Source organism: Balaenoptera ricei, chromosome 5 (assembly GCF_028023285.1).
Source record: "Balaenoptera ricei isolate mBalRic1 chromosome 5, mBalRic1.hap2, whole genome shotgun sequence".
Lineage (NCBI taxonomy): Eukaryota > Metazoa > Chordata > Mammalia > Artiodactyla > Balaenopteridae > Balaenoptera > Balaenoptera ricei.
The window spans coordinates 71,574,656-71,597,192 of record NC_082643.1 but is presented as its reverse complement, the minus strand read 5'-3'; the positions used below and the strand labels follow the sequence as shown (position 1 = coordinate 71,597,192).

Here is a 22,537-nt window from a genome sequence, read left to right as displayed (position 1 = left end):
GAGCTTTCTTTTCTGGCAGATATAGACACACTTAAAAAACCAACTTATTTGATTTACTTTTTCTTTGGGGGTTTCACAGATAATATCAGACTCCTTTTAAAGTGTATTTAAGTATACTGCTTGGAAGGAAAACATAAACAAGACGAAGAGACAACCCTCAGAATGGGAGAAAATATTTGCAAATGAAGCAACTGACAAAGGATTAATCTCCAAAATTTACAAGCAGCTCATGCAGCTCAATATCAAAAAAACAAACAACCCAATCCAAAAATGGGCAGAAGACGTAAATAGACATTTCTCCAAAGAAGATATACAGATTGCCAACAAACCCATGAAAGGATGCTCAACATCACTAATCATTAGAGAAATGCAAATCAAAACTACAATGAGGTATCACCTCACACCAGTCAGAATGGCCATCATCAAAAAGTCTACAAACAATAAATGCTGGAGAGGGTGTGGAGAAAAGGGAAGCCTCTTGCACTGTTGGTGGGAATGTAAATTGATACAGCCACTATGGAGAACAGTATGGAGGTTCCTTAAAAAAACTAAAAATAGAACTACCATATGACCCAGCAATCCCACTACTGGGCGTATACCCTGAGAAAACCATAATTCAAAAAGAGTCATGTACCACAATGTTCATTGCAGCTCTATTTACAATAGCCAGGACATGGAAGCAACCTAAGTGTCCATCGACAGATGAATGGATAAAGAAGATGTGGCACATATACACAATGGAATATTACTCAGCCATAAAGAGAAATGAAATTGAGTTATTTGTAGTGAGGTGGATGGACCTAGAGACTGTCATACAGAGTGAAGTAAGTCAGAAAGAGAAAAACAAATACCGTATGCTAACACATATATATGGAATCTAAAAAAAAAAAAAAAAATGGTTCTGAAGAACCAAGGGTCAGGACAGGAATAAAGACACAGACGTAGAGAAAGGACTTGAGGACACAGGGAGTGGGGGGAAGGGTAAGCTGGGACGAAGTGAGAGAGTGGCATGGACATATATACACTACCAAATGTACAATAGATAGCTAGTGGGAAGCAGCCGCATAGCACAGGGAGATCAGCTCGGTGCTTTGTGACCACCTAGAGGGGTGGGATAGGGAGGGTGGGAGGGAGATGCAAGAGGGAGGAGATATGGGGATATATGTATATGTATAGCTGATTCACTATGTTATAAAGCAGAAACTAACACACCATTGTAAAGCAATTATACTCCAATTAAGATGTTAAAAAAATAAAAAATAAAAATAAAAACCATTCCCTGAAAGCCAAAAAAAAAAAGAAAAAGAAAAAAAGTATATTGCTTGGTAATGTGAGGCATTAAACTGCTTCTCTGCACATGGTTATTTTAAGAAGCCGTTACATTTACTTTCAGAAGCCAGTTCTTTCTAATTGAAATCGAATTGAATTGAATACTATATGCTACACTTTTCTCTTTATCGTGGTGTTTCCCCATAAAACATCTAACTGAATCTGCCCATGCTGTTTAAGTGTTTAACCTCTACTCTTCACCCTTAGGGGTGATTTTTCAGTGTAAGTTGCATGAGAGTTACATTTACCATAAGCAAGGGTTTCTGGCTGACCAGAGCTGTGAGGACCAGTGCATTAGGCAATCTGGCATTATTTATATGGGGATCCTTTAAGCTCTAGGTAACTTCCAACTTTTTGCTTTGCTTTGCTCCCAAGGAAAGGCCCGCCGGTAAGGACCGTTTCCGGGGCTGGAGCACACACTTACCATTGGTGCAACTCTCCTCATCACTTCCGTCCTTACAGTCCTCGTCTCCATCACACTGGAAAGTGCTGGGGATACACTGGCCACTTCTGCATTCCACCAGACCCTGGCTGTGACACGCTAGGAAATGCCAAAATAACATGCATTTTAATTATCTCTACTTCTTTCAGTCTATAGATCACATCAATGATTCCCATTTATCTGGCATCACCAAGAATGAAGTGTTCTAAATATCTGAATGTTTTGCATAAATGAATGAATATATCATTCATTTTGTTCATTCCAAGTATTTTTGGAATGGAAAGTTTCCTTTCAGGAATTTCTCTTCCTTTATTAAACAGCACTCACTAAAAATTTTTTCTTGATCATTGCATGGTGAAAAACAGTATTAATGATGGTAGTAGTTATACTACTAATATAAAAGCTACAATTTATTAAAGCCTTACTATATGGCAATAACTGTGCTAGGAGTATTAGGTGTCTAATCTCAAATCCTCATAACAAATTTGCAAATGGATATTATCGACCTTGTTTAGAATAAGGAAACTGAAGCTTAGAGAGTTTTGTGTTTGCCTCAAAGTCTCAAGGCTGTTAAAAGGTAGGGTCAGAATGTGAAGGCAAGCTTTTCTAACCCAAGCCCCAACATTTCATTCTGCACCAACCTGACCTAATGCACTAATGAAGTGGTGTATGTGAAGGACTTGCATAGTACCTACCCCACAATAAACACTTTATTTCAAAACTTGCTTACGACGTCTGACATTTAAAAGGGATGGTCTAGTGGCCATTAACCTTCCAATTTCTGAAGGTTGTCTTAATTTTATCCCTATTGTCTTTTAGAACGTTAGAAACCCATGTATCATATGACCTCGGCCTTCACCAACTTATGGTCTACATACACACATACATACATACACACATACATAAATACATACATGAGCACCAAGTCCTCGCTTTTCCAAGATCCATCAAAATACAGTCCACTCTGTTCCACTATGTCCACTAAGCAAGGACTCAGGTACTATTCCAGTTCAAACAAGTTCAGGAAAGAAGAAAGCTGGGCATTGCATTTCCTAATTAATTTATGTGATTTTTCTTATGTCAAAATAAAAACCATGCAACCTACATTTCTAATTTTGCCTCAAATTATAGGTAGATTAAATAGTCAATCTCATATGTATCAGCTGTTCCTACTTTTATTAGAAAGCAAAAGAAGGAATAAAGAGTTTAATTAGTTTGAACTTGCATAAAATGCACCATATTAACTCTTTCAGATCAATATTACTCTCTTTTAACAAATAGCTGCTGCTATTCAATCATTTTATTATCCCCTACTGAGTATACCGTAGTTTCTAGGGAATAAAATGTGATCAGCCATATTTGATTTTATTAGGCAGGTGTGTAATAGCTACCTGAAGACTTTTTTTTTTAATTGAAGGATAGTTGATTTACAATATCGTATTAGTTTCAGGTGTACAGCACAGTGATTCAGTTATATATATATATGTATCTATTCCTTTTCAGATTATTTTCCCTTATAGATTAGTACAAAATATTGAGTATAGTTCCCTGTGCTATACAGTAGGACCTTCCTGGTTATTTATTTTATATGTAGCAGTGTGTATATGTTAATCCCAACCTCCTAATTTATCCCTCGCTCACCCCCTTTTCCCCTTTGGTAACCATAAGTTTGTTTTCTATGTCTGTGAGTCTGTTTCTGTTTTGTAAATTAGTTCATTTGTATCATTTTTTTAGATCCCACATATAAGTGATATCATATGATACTTCTCTTTCTCTGTCTAGCTTACTTCACTTAGTATGATCATCTCTAGGTCCATCCATGTTGCTGCAAATGACATTATTTTATTCTTTTTTATGGCTGAGCAATATTCCGTTGTATATATGTGCCACATCTTCTGTATCCATTCGTCTGTTGAGGGACATTTAGGTTGCTGCCATGTCCTGGCTATTGTAAACAGTGCTGCAATGAACATTGGGGTGCATGTGTCTTTTTGAGTTAGAGTTTTCTCCGGATATACTCACCCAGAAATAAGACGGGCTCTAAAGTTACAATATTATTGCACACTCTGTGTAACTCCATGAACACTGAAGGCTCTCTTATCTCTGCCAGTTCTCCCCCGGTTCTCCCACACGTGGTACCTGAGAGCACCTCTGGAGGCTCCCACTTAACTGCTCATATATTGTTTGCAGAAGAAAAGTGCCCCAGTCTCCAGGAAGAACATTCCCTTTGACAAAGTCACAGGTCCAGAAAGGATATTTGTGGACAATGAGAAAGAAAACTGCCACCCGCTTGGCCAGAGCAGCCAAATCAGGCTTGGAGTTTTGGAGAGAGAGATGCGGGAGTCAGTTACACTATGCTGTTACTGCCATCACACCACTCAGTTATTATCTGTATAGGCTAGGACCAAAGTGTAAGAATCTGTTTAGATAGTGAACCTTGAGTGCATTTGACTAAACAGGCAGAAGTAGAAAAATAAGCAAAATGAAAACCCTCAGGGCACTCACAGCAATTGACCTCGTCGGACTTATCCCCACAGTCATGGTCACCGTCACACACCCACTCTATGGCAATGCAGCGTCCATCTCCACAGCGATGCCCCTCTGTGGGGTTGCAATCTGGAGGAAACCAAAACTCAGGAGGATGGAGAGAACCAGCATGACAAACACTTAGAACTGTATGGCTTGTGGTTCCAGTAGAAGAGAGTCTGTTCCAATTATTCCAATACCGTCAATAACCTTTCTACTCTGGGTCTGGCACCTCCCGGCCAACCATGTGGCCCTCTGGCCACTATCACTACGGGGTAAGACCTGACTGTTTTTCAGATGGATAACAACCGCCCAGCTCTTTTAGGACCCATAGTTTGTTCTGGGTTTTGTTGCGTTTAGTCATTGTTTTCTTTCCTTATGAAAATTTTGTGATTTGGCTCAAATAAACAGAACTGTGATTTGGGTTTCACAATGTAGATAGCTGATTTGATGATTCGTGACAACTCTGTCATGTTTCTAAGAATTGCAACTTATCTCTCTGTGGTAAACTGCGGAGGCAGGTATCTCCTCCTGTCAACTTGCCTGATGCTCAGCTTAGGTTTTCTATTGAACTGTCTACATATATAACTCATACTTGAAAGAACTGCTGGGTAAGAAATGCAAAATATTTGGGTTTTTTTTTATGATTCTTCTTATCCTGGATTTAACCTCTGTCCCAAACTATATATTCCTGGGGAAAAAGGAGAACTAAGTGATGTTTCTTCTCACAGAGGGCAGAACCTATAGGATTCTTTGATATGAGACATGGAATAACCTTAATATAAACAACCCTTTAAAAGATGTATGTAGATTCATGAATAACAGATTCCATAATGAGGAACTATCATGGACTTCCATTAACAGCACCACTGTCTTTAACAGACCTGTGGAGGGACCATGGATCTTGAAGGATATAGGGGAGCAATTAAGTGAAGAAGATGGAAGACATGGTACAGAGAAAAGAAGAAAGACACAATGGCTGGGATGCATGCGTGGGAACCAGCACATGCTCAGCCTGCTAAAGATGGGCAGCGGGACAGAGAATGGTCTAAGAGGACATCGTGATTATTACCATTAGGTAGAAACAAAGTCATCCTAAGAGCACAAACCTCATGATATCCTACTACCTTCATAGGAACTAGGTTGAGTTGGTAAGACCACTGTCTTTCACACGCCAACTATACACTGGTCTTCTCCACTGACCTATTGAACTACCAAGCTACACTCAATTCCCCCCTCCCTCATTTTTACTCTCTTTTCTCCAGTTATCTTATTGGTAAAAGGAGGAGTTGGAGTAGATAATCTCTAAGGTCCCAAACTATAAATTTTATGATGTATACAATTACAATGGCGTCTCATTCTTTGTGTCCCGAGACTACTCAATCCCAGAAGATAATCCATATCTATCTAGTGACCCGTGCGATGTTTTGCACATATGTACATTTTCCAACATTCTTATGGATGCAGTGAGGGGCAGCTACACAGGTGCTTCTAGAAACTACTGAGTTTCCCAGCATGGGGCCATTTCTGACATTCACCACTCCTCCGAGGCATTCCCCTGATCCTCCCCCAGCATTTCTTTTGATGTTCTCTAATGCTGAATATTATTTCACATCATTTGCCCAGTGTCCTGCCTCACCTCACCCTTCTGTTCATATTAGAAAGTTCTTCTGTCACTCAATAAAATACTACCTAAAAAAAAATTCAAAAGCTAATCACACATTCAGAAAGGTAAATAAGCAAGAAGAATTTTGCTGGTTTTAATTCATGAGAGGGCATTCAGAATTGAACTCGGCTCTTTTAAAGGTAGGGTCATTCTTTTTTTTTTTAATTGAGATATAACTGACATATAGTGTTGTATAAGTTTATGCTAAATAAGATAAGCCAGAAAAAGAAAGACAAATACTGTGTGGTATCACTAACATGTGGAATCTAAAAAATCTGATTTTGTTCAGAGTGTAGACTGCTGGTTACCAGGGGCTGGGAGGGTGAGGAATCGGGAAGATGCTGTTTACAGGTACAAATGTGAAACTAGTAGGTAGGTTCCTTCTTTAAAAGTTAAGATCAGTTTTTGTACATAAAACAAATGCACCCTTCTAACCTTCGATATCCCCATTGCAGAAGTTGCCCCTGTAGTGTGTGGCAATCAAATAAAGGAGGGGTCTTTGGTTATACATAATAAGGGGATCAGGAACAGAAAATACATCTGTCTGCAAAGTTTTGCTCAAGAACTCAAAATCTAAGCATGAGCCACCGGCTCCAACCAGAGAAGAAACCAAACATTTTCAAAGAGAAAAAAAAAAGTTAACTCCCATTTCTACTCCACATCTTTAGCATTTCCTTAGTATGACTTTTTGTAAGAAATCTTACATTTACACATCAGACATGACTGAGACTAATAATTTAAAAAACTTCCTCTTTCTGAAAATTAAGAAACCAATCATTTTGTAATTTCACCCACTAATCACATTAACAAACAATGAGCTACAAGTTCTTGATTATCAATTTCTGCAGTGTTAAATGAAAACCTTCAGGGAAATAATGCAACTTACCACAGTTTTGCTCATCACTCAGATCCCCACAGTCATCATATCCATCACATACCAGGCTATAATTAAGGCACTTGCCCGTGTGACAGTGAAACAGATTCTCGCTGCAATCTGAAAATAAGAGAAGCCACTGATGGGTCATTAGAGCAGAACAGGATGTTACAGTAGTAGTTTATATAACAAAAGCATATCATGGGAGGGAAATCATAATGGTAACCTGGTCCACATCTATGCTTTTACAGGTGAGGAGACTGTGGTGCAGAGATCTAATGACTTGCTCAAGGTCACCTAACAAGTTACTGAAGAACCACGACTAGGACCCTCTGGCTCCCAAGACAATGCTTTTATCACTTCCTGACAGTATTTATCTGAGTTCCGCTTTATGACACCTGAAAGCTCCTTTAGAGTCAAATATGAGAAAAGACATTCTCAACTCACCATAGTTCCTAATGAAGTTCATGTTCATACAGAATGAATACTTAATAGAGGGTGAGTAGTTATTTCTTAAAAATGTTTCCTTTAAAATGAAAGTCTAGTTTTTGTCAATGGTAAGCATAAACATAACGAAGAGAAAAAGTCATTTAGATTGCAGAGTCATTACTTACTTTCACATCACTTAAGTCAATTGAATGTTTCACAGCATGACCCTCAAATAAACAGTACTGTCCTAGATTATGGTGCCAAGATAAGAATAAGTGATATATAACCTCAGGAAGCTTATAGTTTAATGTTGGAATAAACATCATGCAAGGAAATTTTAGTAAGAAGATAGGTCTTGTTCTTGGGTAAACCAGAACTCCTATCCTGGTTCTATTATCTATTAGCTGTGGGAATTTGAGTGTATTAGTTACAATTTATAAGTCTGTAAACTTATTTTTGAAATTAGGATAAGAGCAATTATTTAATAGAGTTTAGGGGAAGGTATAAATAATAAATTAATGTAAGTTTCCAAGACAATTAAATGGGAAAAGAATACTCTTCAACAAATGGTGTTGGGACAACTGGATTTCAAATATGCAAAAATGAACTCTGACCTTTACCTCAAACCATACACAAAAATTATCTCAAAATGGATTCTAGACTTCAATGTAAGAGCTAAAATTATGAAGCTTCTAGGAAAAAACATAGGAAAAAAATCTTCGTGACCTTGAGGAGGGCAAAGAATTCTTCGATATAACAATAAAACACAAGCTTAAAAGAAGAAAATAATAAATGGTTATCCATTAAAATTAAACATATTTGTGCTTCCAAAGATACTATTTAAAAATGAAAAGAGAAGCCATATACTGGAAAAAAATATTTTCAAAGCATGTATCTGATAAAGGACTTATATCCAAAATATATATAGACCTCTTACACTCAATAATAAGACAAACAATCCAATTACAAGGAAGCAAAAATCTTGAATAGAAAGTCTTCATAAAGACATATGAATGGCTGATAAGCACAAGAAAAGGTGCTCAATATAATCATTAAGGAAATGCAAGTAAAACCACAATAAGATACTATTACATATCCCCTAAAATAGTTATAATAGATAAGACAGATAATGCCAAGTACTGACAAGGATTTTAAGAAACTGAAACTCTCATATATAGTTGGTGGGGATGTAAAATAATAATGCCACTTTGGAAAGCAGTTTGGCTGCTTCTTATAAACTTAACTATAACCTTATCATGTGATTCATGAATTCCACACTTAGAAAGCTACCCAAGAGAAGTGAAACATATATCCACACAAAGACTTGTATGTGAATGTTTACAGCAGCATTATCCATAATAGCCAAAGACTGGAAACAATCTAAATGCTCAACGACTGGTAAATGGATAAGCAAAATGTAGTATATTCATACAATGGGATACTATTCACCAATTAAAAGTATCAAACTACTGATACATGTGACAGCATAGATGAAGCTCAGAAACATTATGCTAAGTGAAAGAAACCAGATACAAAGACTACGTATTATGCAACCAATTTATGAAGTTCCTGGAAAAGGCAAACTTACAGAGACAAATGTCAGAGCAGTGGTTATCTACGGCTGGAGATGTGGGAGTGGGGACTGACTGCAAATAGGTAGAAGGAAAGTGTGGGGAGAGATGAAAAAGTTCTAGAAGTAGATTGTGGTGATGGTTGCACAATTCTATAAATTTACTAAAAATCAATGGGTTAATTTTACAGTATGTAAATTACACCTCAATAAAGCTGTAAAAATGTTTAAAATACATGTAAAGCCTGCATGTAATAGAAACTAGATTTCTTAAATGTATTATTTTTTCCCTTATTTAAGGTGAATTAAGTTCAAAAATAGATTCGTAAGGCTGGAGAGGGATCATGGAAGATGAGCAGGATTTTAGTAGAGTGGATGGAATGAAAACTTCAGCAGGTTTCAAATAGAGGCAATAGCAAGAACAAAGGAAAGAGATGAGAAATGGAGGCACGTGTGAGGATCAGTCTGCTTGGCTGATAAAGACCAAGAATCTAATGGTCAACAGTCCAGTCTCCTGAATTACAGCTAACTGTTCCTCCTCAAGCAGACGTCTGCATCTCATACAACTGGTGATGGGTGCCTCTTTACTATAAACATCCCAAACAATTTATTATCAGAAGTCTTGGGCAAAGGGACTTCCCTGGTGGTGCAGTGGTTAAGAATCCGCCTGCCAATGCAGAGGATACGGGTTCGCGCCCTGGTCCGGGAAGATCCCACATGCCACGGAGGAACTAAGCCCGTGCGCCACAACTACTGAGCCTGCGCTCTAGAGCCCGCGAGCCACAACTACTGAGCCCACGCGCCACAACTACTGAAGCCTACGTGCCTAGAGCCCGTGCTCCGCAACAAGAGAAGCCACCGCAATGAGAAGCCTGCTCACTGCAACAAAGAGTAGTCCCCGCTCGCCGCAACTAGAGAAAGCCTGTGAGCAGCAATGAAGACCCAACGCAGCCAAAAATAAATAAATAAATAAATAAATTTATAAAAAAAAGTCTTGGGCATTGATCAGTGAAACTGTTAGCCACATCAAAATATTATACTTGTTATTCACATGACTCATCAACTTCTCTTTCAAAGAGCATTCTTCTAAAAAAAAGTTACTTAAATACTCTTCGAATCACATCATTTTAGAAATGGAATGGGCCTTAGAGATCATCTGTTCAGAGCCATCATTAAGAGGGTGAGTGTATGTGTACATACACAAACACACACGTGCGTACACATATGCTCATATTTATACACATACAGAACTTTGTAAGTACTTTCAATTTTTCATTTCCTCTGGGACAACCATCATAAGGGAAAATACAAGGACTAAAAAGAGATCCCAGTTTTCACCTTGACCGTACTATTTCCTCCCATTCAACAGAGGGCACTAACTTCCCACCCTGCACCCCACTGCTGCCACACACACACACACACACACACACACACACACACACACACACACACACACAGAGGCTGAGTCAAGAAAGGTTATGATTCTGGTTCTCCTGCCCACTGAGCAGGGTTGGGGAATTTGTGCATCAAGATATATACATTTCCTCGGGAAGTTTTAAAAGATCTTTCTGATTTTCATTTTCAACTCTTGTGAGAAGTTTTGAATCGGCATGCTAGAATCAGCAGTACCAGGGTCCTCACCGTGACCATCAGTGCAGAAGTACTTACATTACCTGAAGGAGGAGACAGGGTGGAGGGGTGACAGATTTTAAACCATACGAATTAATTTTTTTAAGAAGTACACTTCATTTTTTTGATGATAGGACTGGGAAATCAAATATTCCTTTCAGAATCTGATTAACCTGAGAACACACTGAAAGTTTCCAAAGTGGCCCCTCTGTGTGGCCTATTCTGGGATCCCCGGTAATTCATAATAAAGCACCTCATTGGACATACTTTGTAAATTAACGCTGTCACTTATTAACTTATTTCATAAGTGAAGATGATTCAATCATTTTTTTAAAATTCCTCATTATTCACACAGGTGCAGATGCAACTTTCCACTGTTATGACTTTCTTGGTTAGATGCCATTTTCCGGTTAGATACAAAACTAGCTGCATTTGGAAAACAACTATTGCCTCCCTAAGGTCTGTGTAATTAGTAAACACACAAAACCTTAACCAAAGGCACTGCACACCCAGAAATACACAGCACATAGCAAAGATCACAGTGCCTCCTTTTATTGGAATAAATGTTCATTTGAACTGAAAAGAGATGTTGTCAGTGTAATTTGGGGCCAACGATCAAAACTTGCAAAAGCTGCTTGCTGTGATTTTCTCGCTCAATACAAGCATAATTTTGTGTAACCTAAGGTAGGTGTTTTTCTAGATACAGATCTTTTTTTCTGAATGAGAGCTTGATACAAAATGTTACTTCTGAAGTTCTTGTTTGTTAATATTTATTTCAGTCTGGCATCACAATGATTAAATTTTATCCCTCAAAATTGTCATTAAATGACAGGGGAGAGCTAAGGAACAGAAAGCCTTTTATCACGAGCCTCATTCAGTTGGCTCAGTCTCTATGAGTCTATAAACATAATCATGCTGCCTCAACTCAGGATACAAGTATGGATGCTCAATTCCCATCCCGAAACGCCCTCGTTTTGAGACGACCAAAGAGGTTAACCAATTTGCCCACAGTTGCCCAGATTATTACAGTGACCCGGGCTTCTTGACCTCCTGGGGTTTTTTCACCTATTGACTTCTAGCTCCAAAGGAGGATTTCTCAACGGCAGTACTGCTGACCTTTGGGGCTGGGTGACTCTTTGCTGCGGGGAGCTACCCTGTGCCTCGTATGATGTTCATCAACATTCCCAGCCACTGCCCACTAAATGCCAGTAGCATTCCCTCCAGCCTCCGCAGTGGTGACAATCAAACAGGTCTCCATACATTGCAGAACACCCCCCAGGAGAAATACTGCCCCCAGTTGAGAGCTACTGTTCTGGAATATCCAAACATCACTTCAGTCCAAGGCCAGTTCTAATCCCGTCTTTTCCATCAGGTCTCTCCACACCAAGCTGGCAACCAGTGATCCACGCTCTTCTCTACTCACAGGACCTTTTTGTTTACACAATCTTCTTTTGCTCGGTGACATCTATTATATTGTTCTAAAACACTATGTTTAATGATCTCTATTTTTATATGCCATTTCCCTGATTAGATTAAAAGTGTCATGAAGCAAGAAACCATGTCTTAACAGTCTCTACATTTACTAGGTATCTAGAACATGCTTCACACATAGTGGGAACTCAAGATTATTCAATAATTTGATTGATTCCGCATAATCAGACTGCCACTAAACAGAAGTGAACCTTCCAGACATCTGAAGCTTCCTCCATCGGCGTAGAATGAAATACTTTTATTTTTATTAATGTGGTGGAACTCTTTCTAGTATTTACTTGCACCCCATCTTAGTAAAGAAACTATGGTAGGTACAGCCTTTTTTGACGACTCGGAAACATTATTTGGAATATCAGTTTTTATTTTGTGCTGTTTGGGTGGCCTCCTTTCTACATAGCTTCGTGTGGTGCTGCTTTTAAAACCGTTGTGCATATTGTAGTATTTGTCTCCTCTACAATGTATCACCTGACCTTTGGCGGGGCAGGGGTGGGAGCAGTGTTGGGAGGAGGGAGGGCGTGGAGAATAAGATCACAGCCGCAATCACAACCACAAATCCTAATGCCCTTTGAGAGTTACTGCATGCCAGACAGTGGTCTCTGTGCTTGACATCCAGTGATTCATTATTCTGCCCAACAATTCTAGAGATAGTTGCTATTACTTATTGTCTCCATATTACTGATAAGGACACTGAGGCCCAGAGAGACTGAGTAACTTTCCACATTCACAGAGGCAGGAAATGATAAAGAAGAAATAGGAAGACAGGCAGCCTGACTCAAGACCTTATAATATTAATCACTACACTGTGTGGTAATTAGTAGAACTAATTATACTAACTAGGATAATTAGTTAACTCACTATAATTAGTTCACCACAGTCCTCAAAAATAAATCAACCAGTGTTACCCCAAATTCAGAGCAAATGACTTCCAAAAGTATTTGACAGAGGTTTATGTGGCACAAAGTACGGGGACTTTGTGGCAGCTATTTTCCCAGTGACAACCATTTTCCTGGAGGCTTTCTCATGCATTTGCTAAGCACCTGCTCTGTACCAGACACTGTCCTACGGCTGGTTATAGAATCAAAAGATCATAGAATGTTAGCAGCAAAAGAGACACCAGACACCCTCTAGGGCAGTGGTTTCAAACCTGGCTGCACATGAGAATCACTGGGGGAGTTTTACAAAGGTACTGCTGCCTGGGCACCCCCTCCAGACCAATGGAATTAGAATCCCCGCAGGTGGGGCTTCCTGGAAATGCAATTGTGCTGCCAGCCTTGATGACAAGGAAAACCTGGAGAAGGAGCCTGCCTCGAGCTACAGAGCTAGAAATTAAAAAAAACAAAAAACAAAAAACAACCCTTAATCTTCAAAACCTTTTCACTATACCACTAAAATTGCTCTAGGTGGTTAGAAATCGGTCCATTTTACTGATTAGGAAGAGACTGATAAACATGGCAAAATGAGTTGCCGGGGGAGGTTCAGTAAGCAGGCCCAGATACCTGGAGAGCCCCTGTAAAAGACAATTATCTCCCTCAGCATAATAGAGCATCCAAACTAAACATTTTCCTGTCTTATGAATGATCGAAGTACAATCAGTCACCAAATTCGCACTTTTATGGACATGGGCAAGTCAAAGGCAGCACAGTTTAGAGAAAACAGTTAGATTCGGACCCATTCAGGAGGGGGTTCAAATCTAGCACTTTGAGCCACTGGGATATTCATTCATGGCCGTGAGCCTCCGCTCTGCATCTGAACAAAAAGGAATAATACTTCGTTTGCTGAAAATTCAATCAAATCATGTAGGTAAATGCTTCTTGTACAGTTGATTAGGGAACTCACAAATAGCAAATCCCTTCCCTTCCTTCCTTGGAAGGCAATCCCCCTCCTGTACCCGCCAGGACCCTCAGAACGTGGCAAATCCTTGTACTCCCACTGGGAAGCCCAGCAAAGTTTCCTTCTCCCCGCAGGAGTATCTGTGGGTTGCATTCCAGCTCTGATCTGTATCCACGCCCTAATTCAGACTTAACACTATTCCTTCACTGCAGGGTGGTGACAACAGGAGGGTGGCACCTTCTATAAACATGCATGCTGAAATGCCACAAGCACTGAATGTTAAAGCTCAGAGGCAGATGTCCTTGTAAGGTCAGGAACAATTGCATGCAAAGCTCTCAATGTCCAACTAAGCATTTTCATAGACAAGTATTCTGAAGGGATGTATTTCCTCAACAAACTAAGCCAAATGGTTTTTGAAGTGTGGTTATGAAGAAGGCCCATGTCTTAATAAACTCTTGCACTCCTAGGATATTGCTGAATACCTTGCATAATAATAATACTACCTTCTTTGTTCAGTCACTGACTAGGAAAATTTACTCCTTCAAATTCAGTTTCAACAAATGCAGCAGAAATCTCTTACTGTTTAAAGTGCAATGCTCAGTGTAGTGGAGGAACATAATCATGAAGCCAGTGTTAGCCCAGCACTGGGGGTAGAGGCACACGCAGAATTTGAATATGACATAACATGGGCCATAATTGGGAGATAAACAAGAGATTCCACTGTAACTCCCATTACTGTATATAATTGTACTGAACCACTTAAAATCCCTACTGTAGGTGCTTTACACAATATTTGTTCCCAAGTCCACAGCAATACTCCCTAATGTAAATAAACATCCTAAAAAAATGTTTTTCATGTACAATCACATGCCATAGGTTTTTCTGAAGAGAGAATTCCAAATTATAAAAACAAATATCTTAGTGAAAACATTTCCAAAAAATATGGTGGCTTAACTGAAATTCTACAGGATGCTAGATATTATGCAAAATAAATAAATGCACGAATAAATAAATAAATTAATTAATTAAAGGTGAGGGTATACATAAACAAATAATTTTGAGGAAATACCAAGTCAAGATAAAATTAATGTGTTTTTTTTAAACTGTGGGATTTATCAGAACCTTTAATGAACGAATATGTATTGTAGCTCTCTAAGAAGTAGATCTGATAGACAGCATTTCTCAAACGTATTTTTTTCCCAAGCATTTTTCAAGACTCAGGTACTATGGGACACCAGTTTGGGAAACACTGACCCTAAATATTACCATAATATACTGTCTTTCAAAACTTATGGTAAATAAGCATCCTAACCCTTCATATGGAGAAGAGTTGGTCCACCTGGCAAACACACCAGAGGAATCTTTCAACTCAGGTGAGCAACTGAGATGAGCCCTTATAAAGCCTTGGTAACCCCTACAGGGAATAAAACACAGCTTTTCCCACAGTAACTATTGCTGGTCATATAACCATTAGAAAGCAATTTGAACACCATTGCATATGGTCCTGTTTCGGATGCAGATCCTGCAATGTATTCTTGAGGCTAATTTTTCCTTTTTATCTGTTGCATGATTGCAAATCAATTTGAGAACTGAATATAAATCTGATATGGAGTGAATGTCTGTGTCTGCCCAAAATTTGTATGTTGAAGCCCTAGACCCCAAACATGACTGTATTTGGAGACAGGGCCTGTGAGGAGGTGATAAAGGTCATAAGGGTGGGACCCTAACTGAATAGGGCTCATACCCTTGTAAGAAGAGGAAGAGACAGCAGAGCTCTCTCTCCTCCCCTCTCCCTTCGCCTCTCCAAAGAGGTTATGTGAACACACAGGCAGATGGCAGCTGCCTGCAAGCCAGGAACAGAATTCTCACCAGAAACGGACCCTGTTGGACCTTCATCTTGGACTTTCCAGCCTCCAGAACTGTGAGAAGATACATTTCTGCTGTTTAAGGCACCCAGCCTGTGGTATTTTGTAAGGCAGCCCAAGCAGCCAAATACGATATTGGACAAACCACCATTTTGGTCAAAATGACTGGTAAGTCATTTTGACTGGTAAGTCAAAATCAATGGTAAGTAAATTGAGGATATTTAAGGCTGAATCTACCAATCCATGGATACAAAACAGTCCTTGCCATCACTCTCTCCAGATTTAGAGGAAGCATAAACGAACAAAAGATTTTGCATCTTCTGTGTCACCACTGTTAAAAATCATGAGGGTAAAAAATTTTCCTATTAAAAATATTCTTTTTCTAAAAAAGTTGACCTTTATACTCAAAGCTCTAAAGACAAAAACAAAAACTCTCACCCAAACAAAATAAACAGAAAGCCTTTTCCCAATTTTAAGATACTTTAAGCAAAAACACTTCAGTCCCTGATCTGTTCCAACGCACATCTAGCTGTCGAGTTCCTAATGAAATCAGGCCTTTGGAAGGTGTGCAAACACGCAGCTGTCACACGGAGTGAGGGAAGATAAACACATTTGCTCACTTAAGAAAAGCAAACTAAAAGAAGTCCACCCAAGTGCCGGGTGGTTGTCAGTACTGGACAATGGAACGGCGCTGGTTTCCAGGCCCCTGAGTGGAATCCCTGTCCCCCCCCAGACAAACCCCACACAGCCTGTCACATACTGCAATGAGTCTCGTCACTCCAGTCGCCACAGTCGTTGTAGCCATTACACAGCAGTTTCCTGGGGACACAGATGCCACTGGCACACAGAAAGTTCTCGCCCCCTCCGCAGAGCACTGAAAAAAAGGGCAGAAAAACAATGCCAAAATAAATAAGAGGTGTGGTTTTTTTCCCCTTTTAAAATTAGGAGAAATAAAGGACAGAAAGAAAACCTTCCCTTGCTATTCAACAGATGTGCTTCCCAATTCCCTCAGTTTCATTATCACCAATTTTTCTCTGACCTTCTAGAACATTAATTGTAAAATTACCTGGAAAGACTACAAAGAGTGTTTGCCTGAGAAAAGCAAAAGGAAATTCACCAGTGGGTTTTCACAGCACAAGACAGCAGCCTCGTCAATTGCACAACTTAGGTGGGGACAAAATACCAGATGGGAGTATTTTTCTTAATAACAGAAAATTATTTCAAAGTGAAATGTTATTTATTGAACAAACATTAAAAAAAACCCCACAAAAACCCTCTCTTTCTACACCGCTGCTCAATGTCCTGCAGAGAAAGGTACAGTTACGAACAGTTGATACATGCTTGAACACAGGCTTAGAGACCCCATGCCTTGTATTTGAAATATATTTATTTACTTGCTTTAATAAAAATGCCAGTTAAAAATGTCAGGGTCTATTTTGGCATAAGGAATGTGAAACAACATTAGCTAATAATATTTTCATTCTTTTCCTTAACACGGTTGCATTTTAGTATTCTTTGCTTTAAGTATTACAGTGTTCTTTTTCTTCTCAAAATTCAACAAATATTCAATTGTTTCAAAATTACATCAGACACAGAATGTAAGAGAAGAAGCTAGAAAGATTTTTCTAAGGGAAACCATTAATGAAAGGATGTCAATTCAACAAAATGGGTTTTAAAATACACTTCAATATGTGGTAATATGCATCAAATGCTTTTTAAATGTGTAAACCTTTGACCCAGAAATCTTATTTCTGCTCTTCATACAAAGGAAATGATTATGAATAAGTGCAAAATTTAATATTTAAGGATATTCATACCATCATGGTTTATCACAAGGAAACTATGAAATAACAACTATGCAATGATAGGAGACTGGTTAAATAAATTTTGATAGCTCCATAATAAGGAATACTGTTATAGCCATTGAAAATTATATTGTAAAAAATAATGTCCTGGGCCAAAGTTCAAGATAATTTAAGTGGAAAAACACCATTTGGGGGACTTCCCTGGTAGAGCAATGGTTAAGAATCCGCCTGCCAATGCAGGGGATGTGGGTTCGATCCCTGGTCCGGGAAGATCCCACATGCCGCAGAGCAACTAGTCCGTGTGCCACAACTACTGAGCCTGCGCTCTAGAGCCCGTGAGCCACAACTACTGAGCCCCCATGCCACAACTACTGAAGCTTGTGCGCCTAGAGACCGTGCTCCGCAACAAGAGAATCCACCGCAATGAGAAGCCCGTGCACCGCAACGAAGAGTAGACCCCGCTCGCCGCAACTAGAGAAAGCCCATGTGCAGCAATAAAGACCCAACACAGCCATAAATAAATAAATAAATAAATTTTTTTCTTTAAGTTAAAAAAATAAAAAAATTTAAAAACAGCATTTGGTTCTGAAAAAGCATAATACAATCTGGCCTAGAAGGAAGCATATCTAAGGTTACTATGATTATCCCTGGTATTGGGATTGAAAGTAATTTTTATTTTCTTCATTGTATTTTACTCTGTATTTTACAAGTGTTCTTATAATGATCATGTCTTACTTTTATAATCAGAAAAAAAAAAAAAAACAACTAACTTTTTTCATGAGTTCCCAATTCAGAGTAACGGTAAATAAATATAACCCTCCCGAAACTTGTTTGTGTAACTCTCTGTCTCCCTGCCACAAAAGTTAGTGGGATCAGCCTTGTGGTCTCCTGCTGGTCACTGTCACCACCCCCCTGAACCGTGCTCCTTGATGAGATGAACCTTGTTGTCTAACTAAAGGGAACCAGGAAGCATGGAGCATTTAACTCAGAAGCTGAAATGCGGAAAAGTTCAGACTGAACATTCCAGGCAGTAAGGTCCATGCCACTCATATGTCCCGTGTTCCCCAGCAGAGTGGCTGGCACTCAGGAGGTTCTTAATTAACGGGAAAAAGTCACCTCCATCTCAATGGAGCACAATATATTGTCACAAGGCAAAAGAAAATATGCAATTGATGGATTATTTTCCAATGCTATCAAGGAATCAGTTTCGATTTGCTGAACATTAAGTACTAGTCAATTTGGTATGTTTCTTCTGATGCTAATTCATGTGTAACCTTCACAATATCAACAATGAAAGTCTGGTTTTCCATTATATCCCATGATTTCTGCACCAATACAAATGGCATCTACGGATTTCAACTGCCAAGACATGAAACATGCTTATGTTTTGTATAGTCTTGGATTCGGCGCAGGACTGTACTCCTATAGCTACAGACAGAGACTCCTAAAGGGTATACAGGAAACCAGATATAAAATGAAAAACCAAAACATTAAAGATTTTACTGGCCAGTCTATACAATAGCCTCTCTCTAGGGTTAAGAGAAAATTTTCAAGGAATAAGTGTTTATCCTATTGTGAGATTGTTTCTGCATTATAGTAGAGAGTGCAGAAATTCCATCTGCCTGCATTTCAGCAGCTGCAATGCCTCAGAAGAATTATTGCATTCCTTACATTATGGCTCTGATGAGTCCTTGGGAAATGTAGCTGAAAGCTCAACATTAAATAGCTAACATCTAGGTTTCATGTTTAAGAACCTATGTATTTTACTCCAATAAAGCCATTCTTGTGTATGGTTATATCAAACCTGGACCAAATTTAAAATACGGCATTGCTTGCATTGTTTTGATTATCGATATCCTGTGTCTTTGCTGATGCATCAGAAACTGATTTCTTTTGTGTGGTTTCCCAGTTGGAGATGTGGCTGCCCATGGTTTTAGGACATTGAAAATTGTTTCTTTCTTCTTATTCTTTGTTTGCAAGTTCTTTGGACATTCATAGTTTCATTAATCAATACTATTTTTGTACAATCAGGATAGCTTTGTACATTCTCTTCCTGTTTGATTTCTTCCTAACCTGTATTCAGAATCTCCACTATTATTTGTGAAAAACTGTTCAACTAGCAAAGCATTTCAGACATATCTCATTTACAATTTCCAAAGAGCCCCATAAAGTACACAGGTAAGAATTTTATCACAACTTCTTTGGGGTAAGTGATAGTTTACAAATAGAGGAACTAGAGTATCATGTGGTTAAGACAGCATCTACCCAAAGCCATGGAGTTAGGAAAAGGTGAAAACCACCCCAGAATCGTGAGGTCCGGGCTCCAGGTCTAATCCTCCACACCATACCCACTCCCCATTTCTAGTACACAGCCAGTTGATGGGCGCTGAGTTCAAGGGTACCAGGTTCAGGTAAAAGTTCAAACTTGCCTTTATTTTTCTCGCTAAACAAAAGATAAACATCTGTCCTCAGGTGAACTGGACCAGATGAGATGACATTTTTGTGAACTCTCGGTTTTTGGAGAACACACTGAGAGAGCTCTTAACAAGTTTCTGGAGAGATTTTTCAACCATAATTCACTGTCTTATAACAATCATCTTCCAATAGCCTTTAGACTGAGCCCTTAAGATGATAAAGGGAGATTCCCTGAGGTGAAGTCATGCTATACAGTCTTGACACCATTTCCACTAACATCATCTATAACTCTAAGAGGTATATATTGGACTTTAAATCAATGGCAATGACTTTACAAGATTCTTTCATTGATTGAATGAATGTTTACTATCTATTATGTGCTGGGCATTACTGTAGCAGTAATTACAGATACAGCAGTAAAGAAAACAAAACTACTTCCCCACCTTCACGTAGCATGTATTCTACCGATCATCATCTGATAAAGATACTTTTACTAACTAAAGATGCTTCACCACCAAAGTTACCTACATTTATACATGTGACAATTAATTAATATTAACACAATGACAGCAGTATACAAAGACTTATTGCCTAAGATACTGGTTTACATGTCCAAATGATGAGGACAATTATGAATCACCTGGACTTCTGAATTTCATGGATTCTGAAGAGTATACACCCCTGCGGATGATCAGCTCTTTTCAGTCTTCTTGTTTCCGAAAACAGTCTGCTGAAATAACATCCATAGCCTGAAACAAACTTTAGATTTTCTGCAGCTGCTTCCAGCCCTATCAGTTCTCTCTGTCTGTGTATTATGGGCAGCATTTATATTGGCAAATGCTCTCATTACTCTGCTTGTTAACTTTTAGAGTCTTTTTCAGAAATTACTCACCAATCTCTGACTGCATAGTATCCTCATTCACCATGACTTTGAGTCCTTGTTTAAAGTCTAAAGCTCAAGTTCAACTCTATCTCTGAAGAGAAAGCCGACCTGGCACACAGCTTTGTCCCCTACACCCATACTGAGAGCTTGTCAGCACTTCATTCCACATGCTGCTCAAAATTAAGTTACTATAAACCACTATTGCTCTTACCTTTTACAAAGTTATTTGACCATATGAAAAAGAATGAGTGTAATCTTATAGCAGCTGATGCAAGAATACTTCTTGGGAAGAGTGTTGTGTCTCCCCATAATAGGTTGATAAGAAGATTGGAGTGAAAGATAAGAGGTGAGAGAGGAGAAAGGAAATCCAAGTGGACGGTCAACAATTAAACTTGGTCTTTACTCTGCCTTCTAAGTCATATGTACTCGATGGCCCTTCCTTTTGTTGAACATTAAGATGTCTGGAGTAGGTATGGATGGATATCAAAAAGCTCTGTATGAAAAGAATGAGATCCCCCTGGAGAGAGAGAAGAAACTGTGCTGTTGGGCATTGTCTTGGGAGAGAGAGAAATTACAAACTTGGCTGAGTCTCCCTGAGGGGCTGTATAGAGAAGACTCTTTGGAAAACAGAAATATCTAAAGGGACATTTCAAGTTGTTGATGGGAAGTGTAATCACTTCCTCCATCTACCATAGGGAATCAGCAAAGATTATGTTGCTTTCTGATATTCTCACTCATTTATTTAATCAATTTGGCACTCTTCTAAGAGCTTGAATACAGAATAGAACCCTTGCTTTGCAGACATTATAGTCTACGGAGACAAACAATATCAATGGATATAATAAGAAGAAAATTATTATATATTAGGTCAGAAGGTAATAAGTGCTATAAAGACAAAAAAGAGTACAACAGACTAAGAGAGATAGGAGATGTGGGGACGGGGTAATACAGGTCCCCAGATTAATTAGGGTGCCAGGGCAGGTCTCATTGAACGTTGACATTTGAACAACTTCAAAGATGGAGGGAGTTAACCAAATCTCAGAGGAAGATTTCAGCCCAGAAGCAAAGACCCTCAGGCAGGAACACGCTGGCAGGCATCAGGAACACTAAGGAGACCCATGTGGCTAAAGCAGAGAGAGTAAAAGGGTAGAGAAGCTAAGGGATGAGGCAGAGAGGAAGAGAGGACCCAACCACAGAGGGCTTTGTAAGGACTTTGTAGCTTAGACAAGAAAAAAAAAAAGAGTCATTACAAGGTTTGAGTAAAGAGTAGCATGATCTGACTTATGTTTTCAAGGATCTCTGCCTGTTGTGTTGAAAATACTCCAGAGAGGCAAGGGACACAGTAGGGAATAACAGTTAGGAGCCTATTGGAGCAATCCAGGAAGAGATGATGGCGGCTTGGAGGTGGTAGCAGTGGAGGGGCTGAGACACAATTGGATACTGGATGTATTTTGAAAGTAGGGGCAGGAGAGTTTCCTGGCCCATTAGATGAAAGTTGTGAAAGGCAAGAGCCAATGATGGCTTCAAGTTTCCAGCCAGATGACAAGAACTGCCATCTGCTGAGATGAGGAAGGCTACTGGAAGAGAAAGACCAAGGGGAAAAAATCAGGAGTTATCATTTGGACACGCTGGGTCTGACATATACAAGAGATGTGCAGCTGGAAGTGCTGAGGAGACAACTGGGTACATAAGTTCAAAGTCCAGGAAAGAGGACAGGACTACAAATATAAATGTATGCGTCATCAGCAAATCGACTTAAAGCCGGTGTGCCTGGATGAGATCA

At 39.1% G+C, this 22,537-nt stretch overlaps 1 protein-coding gene across 1 annotated transcript in view; it reads right to left on the bottom strand.

Annotated features, from left to right (window-relative positions):
* CORIN (corin, serine peptidase) overlaps positions 1–22,537 on the bottom strand; it is a 267,360-nt gene that overhangs the window by 86,128 nt on the left and 158,695 nt on the right. Inside the window, exons 6-9 of the mRNA XM_059923062.1 lie at positions 16,412–16,525; positions 6,850–6,957; positions 4,277–4,387; positions 1,754–1,870 (exon numbers count right to left, since the gene is read on the bottom strand). Of these exons, the coding sequence (XP_059779045.1) occupies positions 1,754–1,870; positions 4,277–4,387; positions 6,850–6,957; positions 16,412–16,525 (450 nt within the window). The remainder of the gene's footprint in view (positions 1–1,753; positions 1,871–4,276; positions 4,388–6,849; positions 6,958–16,411; positions 16,526–22,537) is intronic.